The sequence below is a fragment of the Cupressus sempervirens genome, chromosome 9 (assembly GCF_028749045.1).
Source record: "Cupressus sempervirens isolate cs-2001-9-10 chromosome 9, ASM2874904v1, whole genome shotgun sequence".
Classification (NCBI taxonomy): domain Eukaryota; kingdom Viridiplantae; phylum Streptophyta; class Pinopsida; order Cupressales; family Cupressaceae; genus Cupressus; species Cupressus sempervirens.
In genome coordinates this window covers 818,921,797-818,946,280 of record NC_143126.1, presented here as the reverse complement: position 1 = coordinate 818,946,280, position 24,484 = coordinate 818,921,797, and the positions used below count along the sequence as shown (strand labels likewise).

The 24,484-nt window shown below is 38.2% G+C and overlaps 1 protein-coding gene across 6 annotated transcripts in view; it reads left to right on the top strand.

The window, feature by feature from the left end:
• Positions 1-24,484, top strand: part of LOC149541201 (uncharacterized) — a 205,244-nt gene that overhangs the window by 138,401 nt on the left and 42,359 nt on the right. For all 6 annotated transcript variants that reach the window (XM_089802210.1, XM_089802208.1, XM_089802206.1 and 3 more), the window contains 3 exons: positions 22,408-22,511; positions 22,609-22,774; positions 23,000-23,122. In XM_089802210.1, the coding sequence (XP_089658336.1) occupies positions 22,408-22,511; positions 22,609-22,774; positions 23,000-23,122 (393 nt within the window). The remainder of the gene's footprint in view (positions 1-22,407; positions 22,512-22,608; positions 22,775-22,999; positions 23,123-24,484) is intronic.

The following is a 24,484-nucleotide window of genomic DNA, read 5'->3' as shown; positions in this document are numbered from 1 at the left end:
GCAATCCGCTCATACCCACAAAAATCAAATGCCAGGATCCCATACTCACCTTGAGAAAGATGTTCTACTCCTCAACCAATGTACCACAACATGCATCTTCCCAAACTCAGAATGGTGAAATAGTACAATAGGGATCAATGTGCCAAATAATTGAATGCCAAGATTCCAAGTCTCACCATAAAGGGACACCAACTACCATGTGCTATTGCTCTGTGTGCGAATACCCTCAGTCAGAATGAATGCCACACTCCATGAGTGACCTTGCAAGTCTCTACTGTCAAGTGAAGATGGGAGCTCAACAATATATGAATATTCATCCCAAGATGATAGCAACCAAACTCTCCACCTAGCTCCCCGATAAAAGGCAATACGTAGGGATGCTCCGCTTGGATCCCAAATGAAAACTCGTATGCTGTCTGAGATACCACTGACCAACTCCTGTAATACATGTATCACTGTACCACTCTTGTAATATCAGTACCGATGACAATGACAGATTCGGCCAATCCGACTCCACCACCATCATATCACCCTAGTGAAAACGGAGTAATCCTAATCTCTGGAACTTTAATGTGTCAGAAGGCTGAAACACACAGATCATAATCTTTTGATTGTGTAACAACACAACATAATCCACCAAATGTAAGATACTATTAACAACTGGATCCCCGATCTCCCAATCATCATGATCCTGGGTAAAGGAAAGAGTGGTTGTTGAATCACCAACATCATGAATGCTTACACTGTCTTCAATATACTTTTGAATAAAAAATGTAGACACCTCATGTGGAACGTAGGGTAATGTATGTTCTCCCCACACATCTGCAATTAACTCATTGACCCTTGAAGGCCCAATAGAATCAGCGAAAATACTACTAACATACACAGGCAAAACATTGATAGTTGGAATAATACCAACAAGTAAAATCACCACTCAACAAGTAGGCCGAGGCCATCTCATAAGAGCTGGGTGATAAATCTTTGGGTAAGCTGAAAAATCCCTTAGAACATGCTAAGGATAAATCTGAACTTCCTACTCCACCATAAGTACCCTCACTTATGTCAAAGTCTTCATAAAAGGAAGGTTCACCATTAATTGAAATCTTTGAATTATCCTCACTTGTTGTATCACTAACCATGTGCTCATGTGAAAATGCACAACTGCTGTCACAAAAATCAGAATTTTCAGACTCATCAACTTGCTGGTCCATAGAATTTTTCTCATCATGGAAAGTCTCAGACGGGGAACACGTGATTGAATTACATTGTTTGCCTTCACATCAACCCACTTTATGAATTCCTTCAATGATTTGTGTGATTTCTTGTGCCCGTGAACCATGGTTATTTTCTTCATGCGTGGCTGCTCCACTCATTTGATTGTCAGCTTTGTGGATGGAGTAATGTGTTAAGCTCAATTGAAGGCATAGGTCATCTACCTCACTCTCCTCGTCCTTTCCAAATTTAATTGCTAGATTTCTATCCATTAATAGTTGCAAGTAATCATATTTTATCATTTTCAAAGTTTCAAAAATAATACGCATGAGATTCTCAATCAATTTGGAAGAATCATCCATCCTTGTCAACACTTGGACAAGCTTGTCCTCTTTTACCAAAAGCATATCCAATAAGTCAAAGAGTGATAATGGTTTTTGATCATCTCTTTCGAACACAAGTGGGCTGTTCTCCATAGAATTTTTAGATTTTTCATCACCTAGGGGGGCAACATTTTTAGATATGTCCTCTAGTCAACTTGTGCTAGATCATTTATCTTGCCAACATTGCGGTCCATTTGCTCCTCAAAATTTGACATAATTTCCAGCCTAGTTTCACCATAAAATTTATCCAAGTTAATTTCCATGTCACCAAATAAGATGCTGGTGTTTTCCATGTCTAGATAAGATGGGGAGTTGCCAACGTTGGCAGTTTGGTCAACTCTTCTACATGGGCCATCAACATGCTCATAAAAAGGACTAGTGTAAACAACTCTATAAGATACTTCTATCTCCCAATTACCTATTAGTATACTTGTGCCATTATTAGTATTTTGCATATTATCATGCGAAGGTTGCTCTTCCCTTTTAGTACTACTATCAAGTTGATTGATATCTTCCCAATGCAAATTTCTGTAATTGTCCTCTACAAGGAGATCTTGAGCCAAATTATAGCATTTGTTTCTTATCATATCTATTTTGTTTTGCAGCTCTAGTTGAAAGTCCACATAATCAATGAAAGGAAATTCTTTTTTAAGCTTTGACGGGAACTTGTTATAATCATCGTACAGTCTCCTTACTTTAGTTTTACATTCAAAAGGATCTTTGACTTGCCCATCATGGATGTACCTTGAATTCTTATTTTTTCGAAGGTCTATTATAGCCATGTTTTGTGTCTTCAACAACTTCCTTTCTTTCTATACTTGTTTTGAATGACTGATCAAGATCTGCTTGTATTGTTGCTTCTATGAAGTCCTTTCACAATCAGCAGCATTCTGCACATTTCTCCATGAGGTAGTAGATGGTTTTGGATTCACTGCTTGAAAAGGCCTTTCAAAACCATCCTTGAAATTAAAACTCTCCCAATGAAAACTTGCTTTCTTAGCTATTTCTATCATTAGGCTCAATTTTGCATTGTTAGTTGGAGGTCCACTTGAAGATTCTCTATAATCTGTTGGTTCACACTAACTCTCTGAGTTACACCATTGCATATGCGTTCTGCCATTACAATGATTATGCACTGCTGTGTATTAAATAGCTACTAAACTGGCACCTGCGAATAACTTGCATTGAGATAAGACCTTGCAAAATATAGATGGCACCGTCCAACTTCTTGAATCTACTTCCAACTCAATGCCAATCACTGTATCTAGAATTATAGATCTTACACTCACTGGTACGAGTTCATTTGACTTGAATGCCAACTTTGCTCCAATTGCAGATATTGCACTATTGTCAAGTCGTTTGACCACCTGGAGTTAGTCACTGGTACTGATCTGCCTTTGTGATTTGATGTTGGGATGCTACCGCGGCATGTATTCACAATGTTTAAATGGTAATCTAGGACCACCTTCCCTTGATGTTGAACAGTAGATAATGCTACTTCCAACTACTCGGATTTGTGTTTTCTTGTTGCAAATGATGGGATCCTCGTGCTCAACAAGTCTTTAGCTGCAGACCCAACACCACCAGTTCTGAGAGTTTCGTCTGTTTCCAGTTGCTCTTGTGAAAGTTCACGACTTTTATGTGCTATACTCTTTGAAGTCTCAGGCAATTGGCAACCAACAATGCTACCCAAAATACTATTCCAACAAACACTTGCATACCCTTCACCGTTGGAGATGTTTGTTCACGTATTTCTTGTGAGGTGAATCTTGAATACTGCTCATCTTATTCCCTTATACACGGGTTCCATTGTTACAAATGTGATATTGGGAGAGGTGCTGAAAGGTTTTAACAATTCTAACCCACGTAATGTATTAATACTAAGGCAATCTTTCTACTGTAGGGAAAAGGTTCAGAACTTCATATACCCCGAGGTCGTTAGATGATAATGGCCTTCCTTTGCAACATATATTAATCACGTGTTGAACTTTGGTAACTTGTGAGTGCAATGACTGGTGTTATCTATCTGCGACTACAATAGTTGGCGTGAGGAGAGTCTAATTTGTGTCAGTTCACTGCATAAGTTCATGCCTTTCTGCAACCCGTGGTTTTTTGGTGAAGCTGCCATAGATGCTTGAAAACCAATGCGTTTTGATATCACTAGGTCGTCTAGACTCTACAACATTTCAAATATTGCTATGTACGCTGTGAGATAGTTTACAGTTGCCGTGTAGATGAAAACGGGCTCCCTTCTACTTTGTGTATGCCATGTGGTGGACTGTGGTGAACCTTGCGAATGAACTCGGACTTCCTTCTCACCTACGTTTGTTGGAGGACGGTGTTCCTATGGTTATGCCTTGATTCCCAATGTGTTTGCCTACCTTGGGAGATGTGTCCGCAACCTTATTGTGTTCTGAAACTTCTCTGTCTCCTACATTCTTCTTGCTGTCACGTTACCTCTTGATTATTTCCAAAACTTACAAGTGTATGATTCCTCCACTCAAACTCAATATGATGTTTGGAAACTATAATTTTGCATGCCTTATAAATTCGACAGTAACATCTTCTAAGTTGTGCACATAAAGCACTTATTGTATAGAGCTAAGTTATTGTGATTCGGAATCCCAATGTCCGTACTTGAAAAATCTGAGAAACAATCTGCAAAAACAACAATAATCTGCTCTTGGATACTATGCTGCCTCCGATTTGTTCATAATCACAAAATTCCCAACAGGATGGCAGGTTCAGAGCTCTGATACCACTGTAATATCGCTTTCCAGATATTTATTGAAACCCTCGATATAAAACTTACAAATTTAAAACTGTACAGTGAATCAATATTTGATATAAATTCCAGAACTTTAATCGATTTGTAACCAGCAGATTTGCATACAAGAAAATTTAGAAAAGTTTGTTTGAATTCCTCCAATATTTAGAAGTACATATATAAACCAACAATTAACACAAATAGCCGCCAAATACGTTATTGTATCATACAACAACAATACAATAACACGCAACAATCCAAGAAAATCCAATCTTATAAACAACAATAATAGTTAGATTGGCAAATGTAGATAAAATTTGTAAGAAGGCTAGGTTTGCGTCCAACCTCCAAATGCTTCTTCAAAGGTTTGTGTCCTCAAAGAGATAACTAGTCACTGTTTCCAGCTCCTAGATTAATATTTGTTTTTAAATATTATAATCTTCATAACTCCCCATGTGGAGCCTGTTGTACCTTTATCAATTTTCCCAATGTGATGCACGCCCTTTTAGGCAATGTGGGATAAAACACCTTTTTTATCCTTTAGTCACTTAAGTGAACATAATACCTTTTTAAAATAAAGTGACAAGTTAAATGAACTTTTAAAGTCACTTAGTCAATAAACCATATAATCATCAGACATCAAAATAATTGATCAAATGAACTCGGATAAGCACGTGCAATAGCTCGTTGGAAAGCTCTCGGTGAGATGCTTCCAAACCAACACTAAGATACCAATAATTGTGAGCTTTGTTTACTTACTAAAAATAGTAAGCATCCGGACAACCTGCCAAAACTGCTCTGGTGGGGCTTGAATTGAACTCTGTAAAGAACTTTTTCGCCCCCGAAACTTAGGCGAAGTGAGCCGACAACATAGAATTCTAATGTCCTAGAAAAAGGGGACATTACATTGTTCCTTCTCCGTTGCCAACTTCTAGGTACGCTAAGCCAAGTGTCACTCTACTGCCTCCAACTGGATGGTCAGCTCCTCCCGAGCTCTCTCTGCATCCACCAAGACAACCTCATGTAGTATAGTCTCAGTTAGGTTTGAAACCAACAAACACAGCAAAATATGATGAGGGGATGAGTCAGACCAAAATTGCGCAAGCGAAATAGGGAAGATCTTTCACGTTCCAAATGGTGAAACAAAACAAAATTTCAACTGTAATTCACAGGTACAATAAAGTAATTCAGGTCACATGAGAAATGCATCCACCTTGGAGGAGAACTTGTGAGGTACACAAGAAGTGCGACACGATAACACACCTACGACAAAAATAAAAGATGGGACTGCGATACACATAAATCGATCAGGACCTCAAATACAAATATCATCATTTATTTTATTTAACACAGGGACATTACACTTTAGAACATAGTTTCTACTCTTTTATAGTATGACATGTTCAAAATTTGCAGAATCTAATGTGATGGGCCCAACAAATATTTATAAAATGCTTCCTAGTTTTTGAATACCAAATTCTTGAGAGGGCACACAGCAGGAGCATATACCAAGTAAATGCTACTATTTAACACTTTATGAATACTTAGATTTTGTGAGGGTCAGGTGAGAGCATACAAAGGACAAATATAAATTACATGAACAAAATCTCCTCAAATATGCTGGAGCTGGATGTTAATATTCAAAAAAGCCATGGAACATCTCAAATAGGCAATATGCAAATATGAATAAAATCTGCCACCATAATGTTACTGCACCAAATGCAAATATTTGCTGGAAAAGAAAAATAAACATAAGCTTTCAACACAAATACAACCTCTAGTTTAGATTTACCCTTAAGAAACCATATTGGTTTTGCTCCTTTATCTCCATAAAACCAAAGGGTTTTTGTTCTGACATTCAAATCCAAGGGTTTGTCTTATGAAGTCTGGTTCACATGCTTGGGAACCTGTTTTGGCTAGGGTTCAAACAGGTTCTGGGTTCAGGTTGAGTTCACCCGTGGGTTCAAACCTAGGCAAGCTGGTTTGTTTGGGTCGAACATAGGTTGAACCAAAGAAGACCCAAGCAAACTAAGTGCAAATCAGGTACATTTTTATTGAGAAACATTGTATAAATTAGTGCAAAAAGCAATTATTATAGAATTTGAATAAGATCTTTAATATTACAAAACAAAATTTGCTGAAGTTCAAATATTAATAACATCAAATCTTCCTAGCACTTAAGATTTCTTGCAGTGAAATTTTTATATCCAATTGCTGATAATGACCCCTGTCTGTTTAATTGAAAGCTCTCTATAGTGATAAATCATATTTTAAACGTTAAACAATATTTGTAAGAACCCTATTGGTCCTAGCCCTGTTCAATTGGCAATTTGGCACTGCTAAAAGATGTTTTTGCAAATTTGTATTTTTTTGTGTTTTGTGTTTTATGTTTGTTTTGTGCTTTTTCAATATACAAGAAGAATGCATAAAAAACAACTATTGCGGAACAATGCACACACATTTCAATTTTCATCGACTGTCCCTTTTTGATTGAAATACAATTACAATTATTAAAATTGAGAGATGAATTGTCAATATTGAAGAAACTTGACATGGATTGCATTGTTGAATTATTATTCCAAATTGCTTTGCAGCAGGCCACGATGGAAGAAGTCCAGCTAGGAGGCTATGTTTATGATTGAATTATTGTTTCTAACCTGACACGAGCCATCCAAAACTATTGGCATCACCCTCTCAAATTCACGTGGCTTCTCTACAGGGGTGCAGCTGCTTTAATGAGTCCCAGATGCTGAACCTAGAGGCCGCGATTTGACTCTTTTCTGTTCCTTTATCCTCTGCAAATAATCTGCATAAAATCTCCGATAGAAACCAACAAATTCTTCACCATTTGTCACAACCATGGCCTCTAAATGGAACCATAGCTAATTGCAAAATTTCATTAGATCTTTCACCAATTGAAAATTCTGAAAAACCAGTTGAAAGTGCTAAAAAACCAGAATGGTTCACAATTCTCTAAGAAAATGCTAAAACCCTTGGGCAAACTCCATAGACTTATCGAAACAAGAAACTTCATCAATCAACATGAGGGATTGACTTCCTCTTTTCAGCTTTTGTATTTCCTCGATGACAAATCGATCCATGAGGCTTCATAAATATGAGCCATTAATTGCTTAAAGGCATTTGTTTTTGATGCAGAGAGACATTATGATAAATTAATTGAGTCCTTGAACTTTGGCGCCAACTCTCGTAATATGATTAATATTCATTAATGATGCCTTTGATCTCCATTCACTCAATAGTCTTTATAATTGCCTTCTAAATACTTCAAACCAAATCCAACTTGCTTTTGAGATGTTTTTAATGTTAAGTTTGTGGATCTCTGATAGACAAAACAATTACAATAATAATAACTGCAGAGAATGTCCTTACTTGAATAGTTCCAGTGCTGAAAGTATGTTCTCCTTTATAGCTTTGCCAGTGATTACAATCTGTCCTCCTTCGACTGTATATTGAAATGAATGGAAGTAATATATATTTGATGTGAATTTATCTGCAAAGTAAGCTGTTAAACAATATCTATACTCTGATTGCAGGTACTGGAAATGCTGTGAATTGATTTCCTTTGCTGCGATCAGAGTGGCATGTTAATATAAAGGCAAGAGTACATGACTCCGAAGAGTCATGACTCTACGTGGCCCCAAGGCCACGTAAAGGCATGCCTCTTCGGAGGCATGTCATTTCATAACCAAACAAAATTACGTGCTTAATTACAAGCCCAACGATCATGAGTCTGATAACATATAATGAGGCATGATCAATATATATCTGCCGATAAAAATATGGAGCCCAATCACAGTATATTAAATGGCTGCTGATAATCAAATTCAATATATACACTACTATATATATATATATAAAATTAATACTTATATACATGTAGTTAATATAATCAGCAGCAATTTAATTCACTTATCAGTATATCAAATAATCCATGTTTTACTTCTTCTAATGCTAAAACATTAACATTTAAAACATCAAATATAGGTTCTTTTTAGTGTTCCACGTTGACTCAGAAAAATTAATAAATAGTCCCTCTCATTATAACATTCATTTAATGCACTTATAAGTAGAATAATACCTCCATAATATATTTTTATTATTTTAGTGGTCAATATTGTAAATCTTGTAAATATTAGAACGCTTCTAATTTTGTACATATTCTTTCATTATCAAAATGTTTCTAATAATCACAATCATTTTGTGATAGAAACATCCTATTTGTAATCTATAAATGATTATCTTGCTTATTCATTAATGCATCCAATATTTTACCAATTATAGCGAAATATGTTATAAGAGGTTATTTCTTCAAAAAAATTATACTGTTGTTTTGAAATTATTCTTTCTTTAATTTTTTTGAAAATAAATATCAAGTGTTAAAGAAACCCATTTACCGGATTAGAGGAAAAACTTGTTAGAGGCGCTTCTTTATTGGACGATTTGGTAAAATACAATATTACGTTTTTACTTCCATTCTCATTTATAGGTCTCCAATGAGTGGTTTCTTTTGCAATATTAGGGTGGTTTTTCTTCTTGGAAGTCGACAATTTTAGCTACAACAGGGTTCGATGCCATTTTGTAACTTGGAATGGCTCATTTTTTTCCAAATGATGTATCTGCTTTTCCTTAGTGCTTCAATCCTTTCATTTCTATGCCATTCTCTCACAACCACCCAACAACTCATTGTGGTTCCTAGGTTCTGTGACCATTACTATGGTCTTTTTTTGTTAAAAAACTCCTTTATATTGCGATGGGAGTTTTTCTTCATTAGATGACACTTTCTGTGGTTTATTTTTGCTGTCATTCATCCTCTTTGTGTTTCATCTATATACAACAATCTTCATCACTTCCGTGCCCTTCAGATTGCTTTTCTTTTCTTTTTTCAACCTTAATGACAACCGACTAGGGTTTTGCCAAAATTTTCATGTTTATGGTTGGTCTCACTTGTTGATCACATACTTTTGGTAGTTTTCGTGACTACTATTTTGGGTGTCTCAAAGTTTGGTGGGTCTTCCAAATTTTTTGCCTTGGGATTTGTGCTCAAATGTATAGTGTTCTATTTCAAATTAGTGCTTGTTTTATGCATCGCTCTTATTCAAACCATGGTATTCATGGGTCAATTGTGTTTTGCGTTGATATTTGTGCCCCCATTCGGTCAACCTACTTTGACCTTAGTTCTCTTGAATGGCATCTCTAACACATTCTGCTTGAAGACATTCATAAATTCAAGGACAAAACCTACAACACTTGGAAGCAACATATGATGAAGATATTTGACTACATATGTCTTGACAATTCTTTTTTGGCAAGAGTAATAATCTTGAGCAATATGGCAAAAGAGTAGGATAAATTTGATGAGCACAATCAAGACACTATTTTGATCAACCTTTTAATCATTGAGGATCAGCTCCTATAGGTTCTGTTATGAGGTTTTGACACCATTGCCCCAAAATTTTGAGGACCCCCTTTTTTCGGTTGCCTTGGCAAGTTTTTCCGATTTGAAAATTCTAGACTTTGGATGCCTTTGGGCCAAGAGGGATGTGGTTGGATTTATTTTTTCACCTGGTGCGAAACTTGATTTTTCGAAACATGTAATTTTATCCTTAGGCCAAACGAATTTCAAAAAACAACATTTTTCAATAGTTAAAACAATATTCGGTAGGATAAATTTGTAAATTTTTGGACTTAGACGGATTTTTGAAAATTTGAAATAATTGTCTAAGCTTGAACATTTTCAAAATGAATTTTTTAGATTTAGTCATTTTAGAAAATCTTGAATTTTTTGGTGAAAAGAGAAAATTTTGATAGTGAAATTAAAATTGGAAAATCGATTTTGAATGCTAGAGAAATGATTTATTTTGGTTAAAAATTAAAATTGCATTGCAAAATTGAAAGTGGATTAAATTGCAAAATCTCATTAAATTGGTTGAAATATTGCTTAGGAGATTTTTAAATGTTGAAAGAAATTGGTAAATTAAAATTGAAAATCGATTTTAGCTTTGCTAAATTCGATTTTAATGATATTTAAATTGCTAAAACGTTTTTAAATAAATTTTTTGGCATCTCCTAATCTTTCGTTGTTTTATTTTGCAATTTTTGATCACAACTGGCAATTAAATGGGCTAATTTCACTTTGAGCTAAGTAATTTTAGCATGAGATTTAAATCTGGGCCATTAATAAAGATGCTAATTTAATTTTGCTTTCCTCTAGGGCAAGTCGGCCAGCTTGGAGGGACATGAAAATTTTGGTATAAGAGGGGCTCCCCCCTCTCTCATCTCCTCATTCCATCTTCCTCCTCATGTGTTGAGCGATTTTTCTATAGAAGGGCAGCTTGCAGACTTGGGTGATTTTTTTGAGTAGATTTTCCTTGCTTGGCAGCATTTTTCTTCTTCTATCTTGGGTGAATTTCTGCCCTAGGTCAGATTTGAAATTTTCTTGCTTAGGTGATTTTTCTTGGGGTCTGATTTTCTTTCCAAAGGCTGCAATTTCAATTTCCAAATTTGGGCGATTTTGTTGGTGAAGAGGCTATGTGATCCAAAGGTTTGATTTTGGCAAGTATGTGGGCGATTTCAAGGAGACAAAATTCTGACTTTTGCTAGGGCATCATTATTTGCAAGGAGGCTTGACATTTTCAAAATCTGATCCAAATTTGAAGAGGGCCTGGTTATTGGTAAAGACAAAATTAAAGTAAAATTCTATTCATTTTAGAGGTGAAGATTGGTTAAAGGCGGATTCCACTTCTTGTTTTTGCTTGGTTTCGTTTCCCTTATATTCTTCGTGCATTCATCATCCACCACTTCATCATCCCATTGATAGGTTAAAGTTTGGAGAGATAAGTGTCGATTTCATGATAGGACACTTGGCGAGGCAGAAATAAGCTAGACCACCCTAGGTTGAAGTTGGGAGATATAAGTGTAGTCCATCCTAAGGTAACGAAGAGGTAGAAATAAGTGGTAGTCCCACCTCTAGGTTAGCGTAGAGATAGGATTTGGAGAGGCAGAAATGAGCTAGATTCCACTGATAGAAAGAAGGTTGGAGATTGATGAGTGTAGTCCATATCATTTAGAACGAAGGGGTAGAAATAAGTGTTTAGGATGGTGGATGTTAGTGCAAACAAGAACTCAAAGGAAATGAATACCAAAAAAGACAAGAAAGACATGATGCCTAAGACCATTTTCTTCTTGAAAGTGAGGCGAATAAGTGATACCAATATCGGTACAGTGAACATGATACAGTTAAAGGACAGATTGAAGGAAGGACAATCCCCCATGGCAAAGAAGATCTACAAGAGCAGAATTGTACACGCGACAACTTTCCCTCCTACCTTGCCTTGTCCGAAATTGGCAATAGAGTGTGCATCCCAATTTGATATTGTTACTAAATGCATCATTTTATATGAAGGGAAGAGAGTGTTGGCCAACATCGACATACAAGTGGTCGAAGAAGCATTTAATATTCCCCAGTATAAAAACATGATAGTGGTAATGATGGATCAGATGGCTAAGTTATTTTTGGATAATCAGGAGGCCTACTTCATTCATCTAAAGCAGAATTGGTTACACAAAGGCAAGAAGGGAGTCACCAGGTCATCAAGGCTCAGCAAGTCAGACTTCAAATCAAAGTATGACGATCTCATCGTACTTCTCAGTTGGATCATGGGCTTAGCTCAAGGTATGCAATTCAAGAACTGGATGTATTGTTTTATTGATGAAATTGAAAATGGAAAGAGAAGATTTGATTGGGCTAGGATTATAAACAAGAATTTAGAGTTGCAACTTGGGAAAGTGCAAAATCAAAAGCAATTCTATATGGGGTCCTACCTCTTTTATTTAATTTAGAGGCAGTGAAAATTGAAGAGTGAATTTCAAGGAAGAGAAAATTTGGAGGAAGTGATTTGAAAATATTTGAGGCTAGAGACCAAAGGGATAATTCAAGTGGACAAGAGGAGAACGTTAATGAGACAGAATTCGGATCAAGATTAGATGAGTTGGGGAAGCTTGCCATCAAGAAACATTTGGGCACCCTTGCCTTCCTCAATGCCTTTATCAGATATGCAAAGGAATATGAGAAGGATCATAAGAAGACACTGCAAGCATCAAGCAACATTATGAATTCAACTGAGTTCAAGATGAAGCATACACTTTGCCCTCCCATGAAGGAAGTCAACGACAAGCTAGCCAAGTTCATTACTTTGTCTAAAAAGATGAAAGAAAGGGGTAGATCTATATTAGAAGATCATTTGATGTAAGCCCAAGTGGCAAATTCTCCTTCTTCTTGGGTAGTATAGGTGTTTGATTTTGATTGGCTACCATTTTGGTGCCTTCTCATTGGTTGCCACTTTTCCTTTTTTTCATTGGTCCATTGATGAGGTGGCGTCTTCTCATTGGCCAATGGGGTGGCCACCCTAATTAGGGTTTCTAGGATCCAATTTGGATTGTTGGTTTTGCCTCTTAATCTCTACTGTTGGTTGTAATTTTGGGCCTCTATATAAGGCCATTTGCTCTCATTTGTAAAGGGTCGGAGAAAATTGTTGCTAAAATAATACCAAGATTGCCTCTCTTTATCATTGTTGTGACTTGCATGGTGATTAAGAATATTTGGTGTTATTGCATGGTTTCTGTCAGCCGACTGGATAGTCGTCGGTGTTTCTGTAGCCGACGGGATGATTGTTTTCGGTGTTTTGTATTTTGTAGCCGACAGGTAAATAGTTTGTAGCGAACATAATGTTTGTGGCGGACGGACTCCTTCGGGAAGGTTCGGCGGATAGTATTTATATCCCGTTTGGGATCATTGTAAAGCATCTTTTATCATTCATCTTATGAAGCATAATGTAATGTCTGGCATATGCGAATATAATTCTGCTATTCTGTTCCATTGTCTGTATGTGTTGATTTCTTTATGAGTACGGTAAACATTTGGCGCTGTTGCCGGGGATCGAACCCGGGTCACCCGCGTGACAGGCGGGAATATTTACCACTATACTACAATGACCCGTTGCTTAGTCTAAGACAGAGCCGTTGAGCCTCACCATCGACCCCAAGACGTGGAGGAGCTCTCTCGACTGAATCTGTAGTTTTTTACGTCTGCATATTTGGGCATGTTTAGGGACGGGTATATCCTATTTTAAAAAATAGTTCAGCAAAGCAGTTGGCTCCGAGAAACATAGGCGTAACGAGGTTATGCGTTCTGCATCTTCCGCAGACATTTTTCTTCCGTCCGAGGATATCTTGCTCCCCACGGATGTTTGTCTTCCTGTGGATGTTTTCCTAATTCCACGTGATTAGGTGGATTGTCTTCGTGCCTTGTCTTGGTACTCCTGCCACTAGCTGCTGGAGATTTCTTTAGAGGTTACCCGGTGTGGGAGGTGTGCTTGTGGCTTGGCGATTGGTCTTCCCCGCGGCATGAGATTCTTATTGTTCTGGCATGGTTATATGAAGTAGCGAATATAGATCAGCAGAAGGAAGCAGTCAGAAGAGGAGCAAAAGAGCAGCTTTACAACAAAAAAAAAAAAAAACAAAAAAAAACGACGACAGATTCAAATTGTTCAGAATGAGTTACAGATGATGTCAAAGGGAAGGGGATGCATCAGTGGTTGCAAGAAAGAGGCAGAAAATGATAGAAATGGTGTGTTCCATGCATTTCTGTGTGGGTTGCGAAGTGCTAATTTGGTCTTGGCGAATATCAGTCGTGGGAGTCTGACCAGTTGAGAAGAGTTGAAGTTGCTGCAGGCATGGACTTTCTGTGTACCAGAGGCACTGGGAGTAGGTGTTGGCCGGGAGGCTATCTTGGTGGATGCATAGAGAGCTCGAGAGGAGCTAATCATCTAGTTGGAGGCAGTGTAGCGACACTTGGCTCAAGGTACGGAAGAATTGAAAACAAAGAAAGCAACATAGTTGGCTATCAAGGTCAGCTTCATTAAGGAGGCAGTGTTGTGTTAGCAGAGGCTACAGGCACAGGACGAAAGTGATAGTGATGTGTCAGAAGCAGATTTATCTTGTTGTAATTAGTCCGTTAATGTATTTTGTTTGTTAATTTGTCTCAGATATTTTGTTAGTCGTCAGAAGACGACTTTTCTTTTTGGGGGGGGATGGTGTCAGCCGACTGGATAGTCGTCGGTGTTTCTGTAGATGACGGGATGATTGTCGTCGGTGTTTTGTATTTTGTAGCCGACAGGTAAATAGTTTGTAGCGGACATAATGTTTGTGGCCGACGGACTCCTTCGTGAAGGTTCGGCGGATAGTATTTATATCTCGTCTGGGATCATTGTAAAGCATCTTCTATCATTCATCTTATGAAGCATAATGTAATGTCTGGCATATGCGAATATAATTCTGCTATTCTGTTCCATTGTCTGTATGCATTGATTTCTTTACCAGTACGGTAAACAATTTCTACTTCCAATAGTTAAAGTTAGATTCCTTTAAAGTTGTTAAAGTAGATTTCATTTCAAGAAAGTTGTTAAGAGTAAGAGTAGATGGATAGTTGCATGGTGATATTAGTGAATGTTTGATAGGGATCTATAAACTAGGCCACTAGCATCCTAGCGGCTCTTTAGGAAGCCTTGCGGGGTAAAGTAGTCTTTTTCCCTTGAATTTCATTGTATCTATGGAGGTAGAGCCGCCGGTTAGCTTTCATTAGATTCGATCCCCGTCCATTTACTAATCTTTCCATTCATAGGAGTAGGAGTGGAGTAGTGTGTAGCTTAGTATTTGGAGTTTTGAGGAAAGAAGTTAGGAGAAGCATCATTGGTAAACAAACCCCCACCATCACCACCATCTACATTATTTGGCATTTGTATATTTTACAAACCCATCACCATCACCATCACACCCAAAAACCAAGTCATCCTTGAATGAACAACGTAAGGTTGCCTATGTGATTACCAACAAATCACATCGATAACTGCATTAGTATCCATAGGTGTAAGGAACATTGGAGTTGTTCTCATGTCTTCATGAGTATTAACTTTTCAAGAGAGGAATTGAGTGTTTGATATCCCATATCAAGTGTTCAATTGCTATATGTTATGTAGTGGTAAAACATTGACATCAATAGGTTCCTATTTAAATTTTCATGCATCTCAAAGGTTTGGATGAAATCTTTGATAAGAGTTGTGCATTCTTGAAGAAAATGCCGTTTCACAATCATGATGGATGATTAAGTGTCCCTGCAGGACCATCTCAATAAAACTAAGGACATTTGAGATCAATTAGAAGCCATTGGACCCAAAATGGAAGAAGCCATGGTGGTGATCACCCTGAAGTGTCTCCTGTCTTCTTATACGCACTTTGTTGAAACTCTTAATGCTGCTTCCATACATTTTGATGTTTTGTATTCTGATCTCTACATAATGCTTCAATAAGATTGTCAAAAGCCACAATTCAACAGTGGTACTAGCTCATCTTCAAACACACAAGCCTTCTCAGCTAACTTCATTCATAAGGATACAGACAACTTTTTGTTCTCTTAGTCTTCTAAATAAAATCCCCCTGCTCAATCATTAGAAGACCCGAAGAAAAAAATATTCAGTGCAACTACTATAATAAGTTTGGTAATTTGAAATTAGAATGATGTAAATGGTTAGCTGCTCAAGCCAAGCAATTTTGGTTCACAACCTAGATTGCATGTTGCGTAGCACACTGAGTAGGGTGAGTCTTCCTTTTACGTCTTCATGGCTAAAAGACCTATAGATCATGTAAAATCCTCTGCCTTGTATATTGGTTCAAGTGCCTCCTACTACTTCACTCGTTGGGATCTCAACCATTCTCAGATTCAGTCATTTCTGGAGGAGAGGAAGAGTTCACCGTTGTTGGAAAAGGCAATATACAAATTCGCTTTGGAGGAAGGAAATATATTTCCTTTGTGCCCTATGTTCTAGGAATTGAACTCAAACTTTTCTCAATTAGTCAAATTCTAATACATTCCCCTTTAGTTCACATTATTGTAGTATCGTTGCTCGAGAGACTTAGTCTATTGCCATCGGTATTTAGGATTGTGGTCTTTTCATACTTATTGACTCTGGTGATTCTTAGGAGCTTGCTATGGCAGCCCAGTGGTCCTCTATTAGTACACTCCAGCATCAATGGTCTGATGCTGTTAGCCCTCTCATCTGGACGCCATCTGGCAGTTGTTGAAATGGGCATTCTTGGGACTGTGCTAACGGACACGATTGTAGACAAAGGATCCGGTGTCAATGTGCTGCCAGAGGATACTTGGAAAAAGTTGGGACAGCCGACATTGTGGCCACCTACCTTCCAATTGTTAACAGCCGATCAACATGGAATCTAGCCATTGGGAGTACTCACAGTGCAACCAGTGATGATTGGAACACAACCGTTCCTGTTGGACTTTGTCGTGATCCCACTGAAGCGGAGAGGATACGATGCTATTCTGGGTCGGGGGTGGTTGATACAAGCCAAAGCAAAACACGATTGGAAGAAAAATACTTTATCACTTGAAAGCAAAGGCCAGAAATATGTCATCGATCTACACACTCAAATGGTTGGAGACGAAGCTCTATCGTTGGATTCTGAAGGAGAAGAGGATGAGAGGAGGCAGAGTATGGAACCCAATTAGGAGGGAGTCCTACGATTGGAAGGAGATGATGATCTCGATTCAGTAAATGATCTTTACCACTGGCAGATAGAGGATTACGAGGTCTTTCCAAGTTGTAATATGCTAAGGATCGACGAAGGTAAGAAAGGAGGAAATGAATGTCCAAAGGAACACAGAGAAGCCAACGGAGGAAATGAATGTCTGAAGGAACATGGAGAAGCCGAAGGAGGAAATGAATGTTCGAAACAACACAGAGAAGCCGAAGAAGGAAACGCGGCTATGACTGAAGCTGAAGGAAAGAACATACAATACGAACTCGAAAGGAGGAAAGATTCCACTGTACGACCGCGCGAGAAGAAAGTATTACGTCGAACCACAGATATAGTAGAAAGGTGCCAGCAGCAAGGAAGACACATCATACGGTCCGCACAGGAAACAAAGCGGAAGGGTTTAATAAAAGTTGCAGCAGCATGGAGTGGACGTGTTATTGACGGCCAGAAGGGGTAATTGATGGAGTCCATGGTACGGAGCTTTGGGAACAAACTGGGCGATATGGAAAACTTGAGGGAGAGATCGTGTAGCTTAAATAAGCCTTGACGATTACAGGCACAATGGGCCACGGAGGTAAGGCGGAACAGGCGCAAGCTGTGGCATGATAAGCACCTGAAACTGAACAGGTTCCAACCAAGTCAGTGGGTGTTGGAATATGACAGAAGGAATAAATTTAAACCAGGTAAATTCAAAGTTAGATGGGCTGGGCCGTACCAAATTCAGGAGGTAGGCGACAATGGAGCAATAAAATTGTGGACTGTGGATGGACAAGAAGTGCCACAGGCAGTGAACGAGTCGAGGCTAAAGATGTACCATGCTAGGAAGACTCCGTCGTCGCAGAATGAATTCCGAACGACTCCTTTGTCATTGTAGAACGACGAAGTTGGGATGGAAAATTGAGTCTGCTGTTCTGAATTTGAAAAAAAAAAAAAAGAAAAAAAAATTGAAAAAAAAGAAAAAAAAAAAGTGTGAGAAAGTCATTGTACGGCTTTTAAAGCTGCACCGTACGGCCTCTAAGTTACCTGAGCATGCACCGTATAGTCTATCGTACGGCGTACAAATATTGGAGAATATTATTGGTGACTTACAAATCACCGTACGGATTATGGGGAGTTCTCTTCACCATATGGATTTTGCAGGGAGGAATGTCTTTGCTGTACGGATTTCGAAGTTATCTAAAAGATGCAGCTTGGCACCGTACGGCAAATTGGGGTCTCCTGAAGGACATCGTACGGATGTGAAGGATAGATTCATATAGTTGGTCGTACGGATTTTGAAGAAGACATGGAATCCCAGTTTTGGCATACGAATTTCCTTCCCAGTTTGTCGTACGGATTTAAAGAATATTGTTTGGCTTACGGATTTGAACAATATGGTACCTGATCACCACCGTACGGATTTAAAAAGTTAAGTGTTCCACCGTACCAACTTTCAAGTAGGGTTAAGATATTTCAATTCTCATCATTGATGCGTTCGTACGGCGATATATCTGAGGTGTCCATACGGCAAGTTTTTGGAAGGATATTTGATGCGTTTGTACAATGATCTTATCAAATAAGCACCGTACGACTTCTTCTAAAAGTCTGATGTTCGTACGGACCTTGCAGTTAAGAGCAGCAAAAATGTATATCTCTGAATGCAACCGTACGACTAGTAGCAATATTTGATTTTGACTAGTGTACGGCCATGGGAGTGTAGCATATGAGCAGAAAGAAGCAGTCAGAAAGGAAGGGCAGAAGAAAGCAGTCAGAAGGGAAAGGAGCTACTAAAAAAAAAAAAAAAAACATTGACAAATCAAGAATGCTCAGAATGAGTATTAGATGATGCCATAGGGAAGGGGAAGCACCAGTGGTTGCCAGAAAGAGTGTGGTATTAGGAGAAATTGCGGATATCAGTCGTGAGAGTCTGACCAATTGAGAAGACTTGGGAGCTGCTACAGGCATGGAGTGTCTGTGTACCAGAGGCACTGAGAGTAGGTGTTGGTCGTGAGGCTGTCTTGGTGGATGCGTAGAGAGCTCGGGAGGAGCTGATCATCCAGTTGGAGGCAGTGCAGCGACACTTGGCTCAGGGTACCGAGGAGTTGGAAGTAGAGAAAGCAGCACAGATGGCTATCAAGGTCAGCTTGAGGAGTTAGTATTGTGTTAGCAAAGGCTATAGACGCAACGGGATGAATGTGAAAGTGATGTGGCAGATCAATATTGTTGTATTAGTTGGTTGAGTTTTGTTTTGTAGTCGTCAAGAGACGACTTTTCTTTTTGGGGGGGATGAATTCGTCGGTAAAAATTGTGTATCATCCGATGGGTCCCTTTGGAAAGGTTCTTGTATGTAGCCGATGGGTCCCTTCGGAAAGGTTCTTGTTATGTAGCCGACGGACCCCTTCGGGAAGGTTCTTCGGAAAGTATTTATACACCCTTCGGGATTATTGTAAAGGATCATTCAAGCATAATGTACTGTTTGGCATATGCGAATAATAATAAGAAGTTTTGCTATTCATATCTATTGTCTGTGCGTTGATTTCTTTAACTAGTACGGTAAACAAGGTTGTAAGCCTATAATCAAGCATCTCGATTTGTTTTGGATCCAATGCTTTTTTTTTAATCGTTGATGCTAAACACACCAAGTTAGATGCTAAGAGCTAGAAACTCATGCTAATCGGCTATAGTGAAAATCAAAAAGCCTTTCGACTAGTTGACGTCGAGACAAATTGTCTCATCTTCAATTTGTTACAAGCTAGGGTTGCCATTGCACCAAAAGATCGACTTGTTAATGCCCGATACAACCATTAGACTTATAGATACAGGAGGTGGTTAAGCCATGTCAGGAATCTTGAAGGGGAACGTTGGCGATTAGTCCAACAATCCCTCCCTTAGTGTTAGCTGAGGAAATTCGAACTTGTGACCAGTCTTTGGTACCACTTTTTACAAGCTAGGGTTGTTGTTGTACCAAAATATTGACCTGTTAATGCCCGATACGACCATTAGACTTATAGAACATACGAGGCGGTTAAGCCATGTCACGAATCTCGAAGGGGAATGTTGACGGTTACTCCAACACAATTGTAATGTGGTTTTTGATGACGAATGAGGGCTATTTCAACTCTCTCCTCCAATCATTAATTTTGATGATTAGTCTCTCAAAGCTCTCAAATACTGGTCTAGGTTTTGGTCGCCAAGACTCTCCTTGAGCCTCCACATGAAAAGATATCTACAGAAGTGGTGTCTCTCCTACGTCCACACTGCCTGCCTCTCTATCCACAATGCCATGATCCCTCTCCAATTCAAGCTCTCTCACAGGCGAAGATCCAACCTCCAAATTTTCAATGTCAGTGGGTGGGGGTAATTGTTGTCATGGTGAACATACTATAGGCCTCATAGGTTTGATGGGCAAGAGGTGTAATTGATTCAGCCAACTATCCATGTTCTGTTCCAATGTAGTCCCCATACTAACCAACATATCCACCACCTCGTCCCTAGGCATGTCCTCACCTGCATACTTTGGTACAGTTACCACCTCCATCTCTGCTACCTCATCAACTTGCAACAACTTACCTACCTGCTCACCATCGGTACCTCTAATTGATTGTTTACCTTCAACTTCTTTTGCCACTGCCTCTAATACTGCTTGTAGTGGCTCAGATGCTAGCACTGGGACTAGTGTGCTCAAGCTCATCAACGTTATCACCTGACCAAATGCTGGCATGGGGATCATGGTCATCAGTCCTGTATTGGGGGTTGTCGAATGAGTCAAGTGGGCCTTCAAAAGTAGTAGTGGAGCAAAAAGAACCATGCCACCACCAACTTGTGTGTATGCGGCCGCTGAATTCACTGCTTCTACCTCCACAACCTGTCTATCACTAAACTCTCTCAAGCTCTCACTATTCTCCTCCCTTCCTCTGTTAATGTCTCCCTCTGAATGAGTTTGAAACTACCTAGCTCTTTTGCTTCTGTCCCACTGGTGCAATACCAATATCCAAATGTCTCCAATAAAATCTCAGAGGCTCGCTAGGTGCTAAGGTATTCTCTGGATTCACTTATAAGTCGCTAGGCAGAATCTGCACTAAGGTAGAATCCAAGAACAGGCTAATAGCCTAATGTGGCATATAGAATGCCCTGTGCTAAAGGGTGAGAGACTCGTACATCCGTTCTGCCAGTAGGGATGCCCAATAATACACCAGACTGATTCAATTCAGTTCATGAGAAAAAACTGTAGAAGGGCAATATCCAATGATCTACTCGAATCCGTAAGCCTATTTTTCACCACATCCATAAGACAGCGCCAGCCTCCTCGTGCAGTAAATGAATCAGTTCCTTTGCCTTCAATCTATGAATCGCTGTCCCTAACATAATCTCAGGTGCTGATTTGTTCTTTAATAAAGTTGCTGTTTATTTTTGAGGAAGTTGGCCTTAGATAGTGACAGAAGTTCGGCTACTATTTTAATGAAATGTACTGTAATTCTGATGAGTCAATCATCATATCAATTTGAGTTTCACTTATAAATCAATGTTTTGGATAACAAACAAATCTGCCAGTATCGTTAACCTGAATCACTCGTTTATGTTGTTTCCTTGTAATTCTTCTATGATTGCAATTCTCAGATCGCTGCATGTTAACAATAGTAAGTTGCTTTATTGATGTTGGGTAAAATCATTGTTTCTGTCAAATCAGATAATATTTTGTTCTTATTAACGAATTACTTCTTGCAGTAGTATACTCTTGCTTGCCACCACCTTCAGGTGATTTGCTTTCTGCATGTATTTCGCATGTGTTGGAGTCTGTCATATAGTCTTCTCTGGTCAAACAAATCTAATAGGTTGTATCTGTCTTAACACTGAATATTATGGTCAGTTCAGCATGATACATGTTCATTTATGAATATTATCAATTCAGCTTCACAGAAGGACTCCACTTTATGTGTCAATAGAACAACAATACTATCTTTAAAGCACTTCTGATGCATTAATAAATAGATGGCTTGCTTTATGAGCATCTAAAGAATCATGCCATCAAGAAGGTAAACAACTACACTTAGATATGTTGCTGCTTTTGATCCCTTAGTTGATGCGTCATCTGAAGAGCTGCATTTCCCTCATCAACCATTATTTGTAAACATTTTTATCATGATTCCTTTGACATCAATGACACTACTGACAAAAATGATCTTGCTTATTTATCTTGACATTAATGACAATGACTCTTTTCTTCTTTTATGTCAATGGCAACTTGTCTGTGACATTGTCTTGATTCTTTTACCTTCTTGACATTAATGAAAATATTTTTAGCACAGAAGTATTATCCTTATAATTTATCTCTTCCAAGGAAAACAATTGGTTGTAGGTTGCATCATATGTAGTTATTGAGTAATTGGTGCATTCAGTTAACTGTATCTTTTTATCTCATTTCATGCATGCCGTTTGCAGATAGTGGAATTCATTGCAGTTTTGCTGAGAAACGGAAATGAAGTTGCCCGTCAGGGGTTGGTTTGTTTGGGTGCCATTCAAATGGTCATCAAACTTTTTTTCGAGTATGTTATTTTATGTTGATACTACTAATACAATGAAACTTTTGCATTAATGCACGATTCAAGCCCTGCAGAAGACTAATCCTATTGCTTGTTACAGCTATCCATTCAACAATGCTTTGCATCACTATGTGGAGAGTGTTATAAGCTCATGCCTTGAAAGTAACAGCTCTGTTCTTCTTGATCACCTTTTCCAAGATTGTGACTTGATTGGGAAACTGTTGGAAGCTGATGAAATGCCTTTTCTTATTGACGAGCCCATTAAGGTATTTTACTGTGTAAAATTGAGATGAAAAACCTTTATTTATATTTCAGTTCTCGAGTATTATTTAATGCTGTTGGTTAAATGTACTGACCTCTAGTTTCGACCTTTTTCTGGAGGTTTTACATCATTTGTTCATTGTCTGATAGAAGGAGGAAACCCTTTAGGGAGCACTTCTATTAGCATATGTTATGTTTTGATGTATTTTTTGCATTTTGAATTTCATCAGCATACTGCACCTACTTGTGGTAGATCTCCACCAAAGAGAGGAAACTTGGGACATATCACACGTATTGCAAACAGGCTTTGTCATCTTGGGAATGGCAACATCCATATACATGCCTGTTTGCAGGTAAATTTTTTGCCTATATGAAATTCTGTTTTGTCTATGCACATAGGATTCTGATACTGGTGTTGTGTGCTTGCATGACAAACATCATAAATGGTATTTGGAATTTGTCATATGTAGTTTTTTAATTTTGTTGTAGCAACTCAAGATCTAAATCTTGTGCAGTTTAAATTTGGTTTTACTTGTATGTTGATTTTTTTGGGTTCAGCTATAAGCAACAGACCAGGAAACCCCAAAATCTATGACCTTCTATTTCAGACAATTGAAAAATGACTAATTCGATATTCATTATGTTTCAGCATGTGGATATTGAATTGTTATTTATAAAATGGGCCATGATTTGAATGTCTGTATATCATAAGTTTCAAGCATATTGATCAAATGCTTGTTTAGCACGAGTATGCTGATTGATAGATACATAGGTTGTATATAAATAAATAGCTTACAGAATCATGCCATATATTGTAAATTGGGTGAAGTTTAGCTGTAAGAGGCCACCTGTGGTTTTTAGTTTCTGACATTTCATGATTTTTCTCTTTTGCACTTAAAAATTCGATTTGAATTCTATATTGGAAACTTATGTCCACGGAAATTAAATTCAATGTTGGAAACTTATGTCCCCAGATTTTCTGTTTATCCAGCTGCTCCTTCACCAGAATTTTTCCATCATTACCTGGCAAATTTGGGCTATTTGTTCGCCCCAGTACCCGCCCGCCCCCCCCAAGAATCATTTCTGACACACAGAAGTGAGCCAGAGGCAAATGACGTTATCATATTATATTTTGAACATGTAATTATCATACACACGGTGATTAATTGAGCAGAAGGTTATTGATTGATGAATATTCATAGATTGTGCATTATTATTTCTGACACACTGGGTGTATGTATCTGCAATAGGCTACCTATGGGTGTTGAATAATTGGCATCATTCAAGGTGAAATTTAATGCTGGAAACTATGATATGGATCCACCACCCAGCCATCTGTTTCTGTGTGAGAATGGTTCGACAACTGCTAAGGGACTTTGGCCCTATGTTTTTGCTTCCAAAATGTTTTCTAGAGGAAAACAATGGTTATAGGAAATATTTGTAGATGCTGTGTGCAAATTTAGATTTAATAGACTTTGTGACGAAAATCTCTTTGTTATTGAGTGCAACATAAATAATAAAATAGGTAAACATTATATCTGCAAATATGGGATCCTATATTCTTAAAGCAAATCTAGATCTAAACAAATAATAAAATAACACTATGTTGGTGTGAACGGGTACATTGCCTAATTGGTTCCCTTTAGGTCCTACTCTCACCTATTTAGTTTACTTAGGGCATTTAGTTTTGTGTCTTAGTCAGTATTATGTGTAAT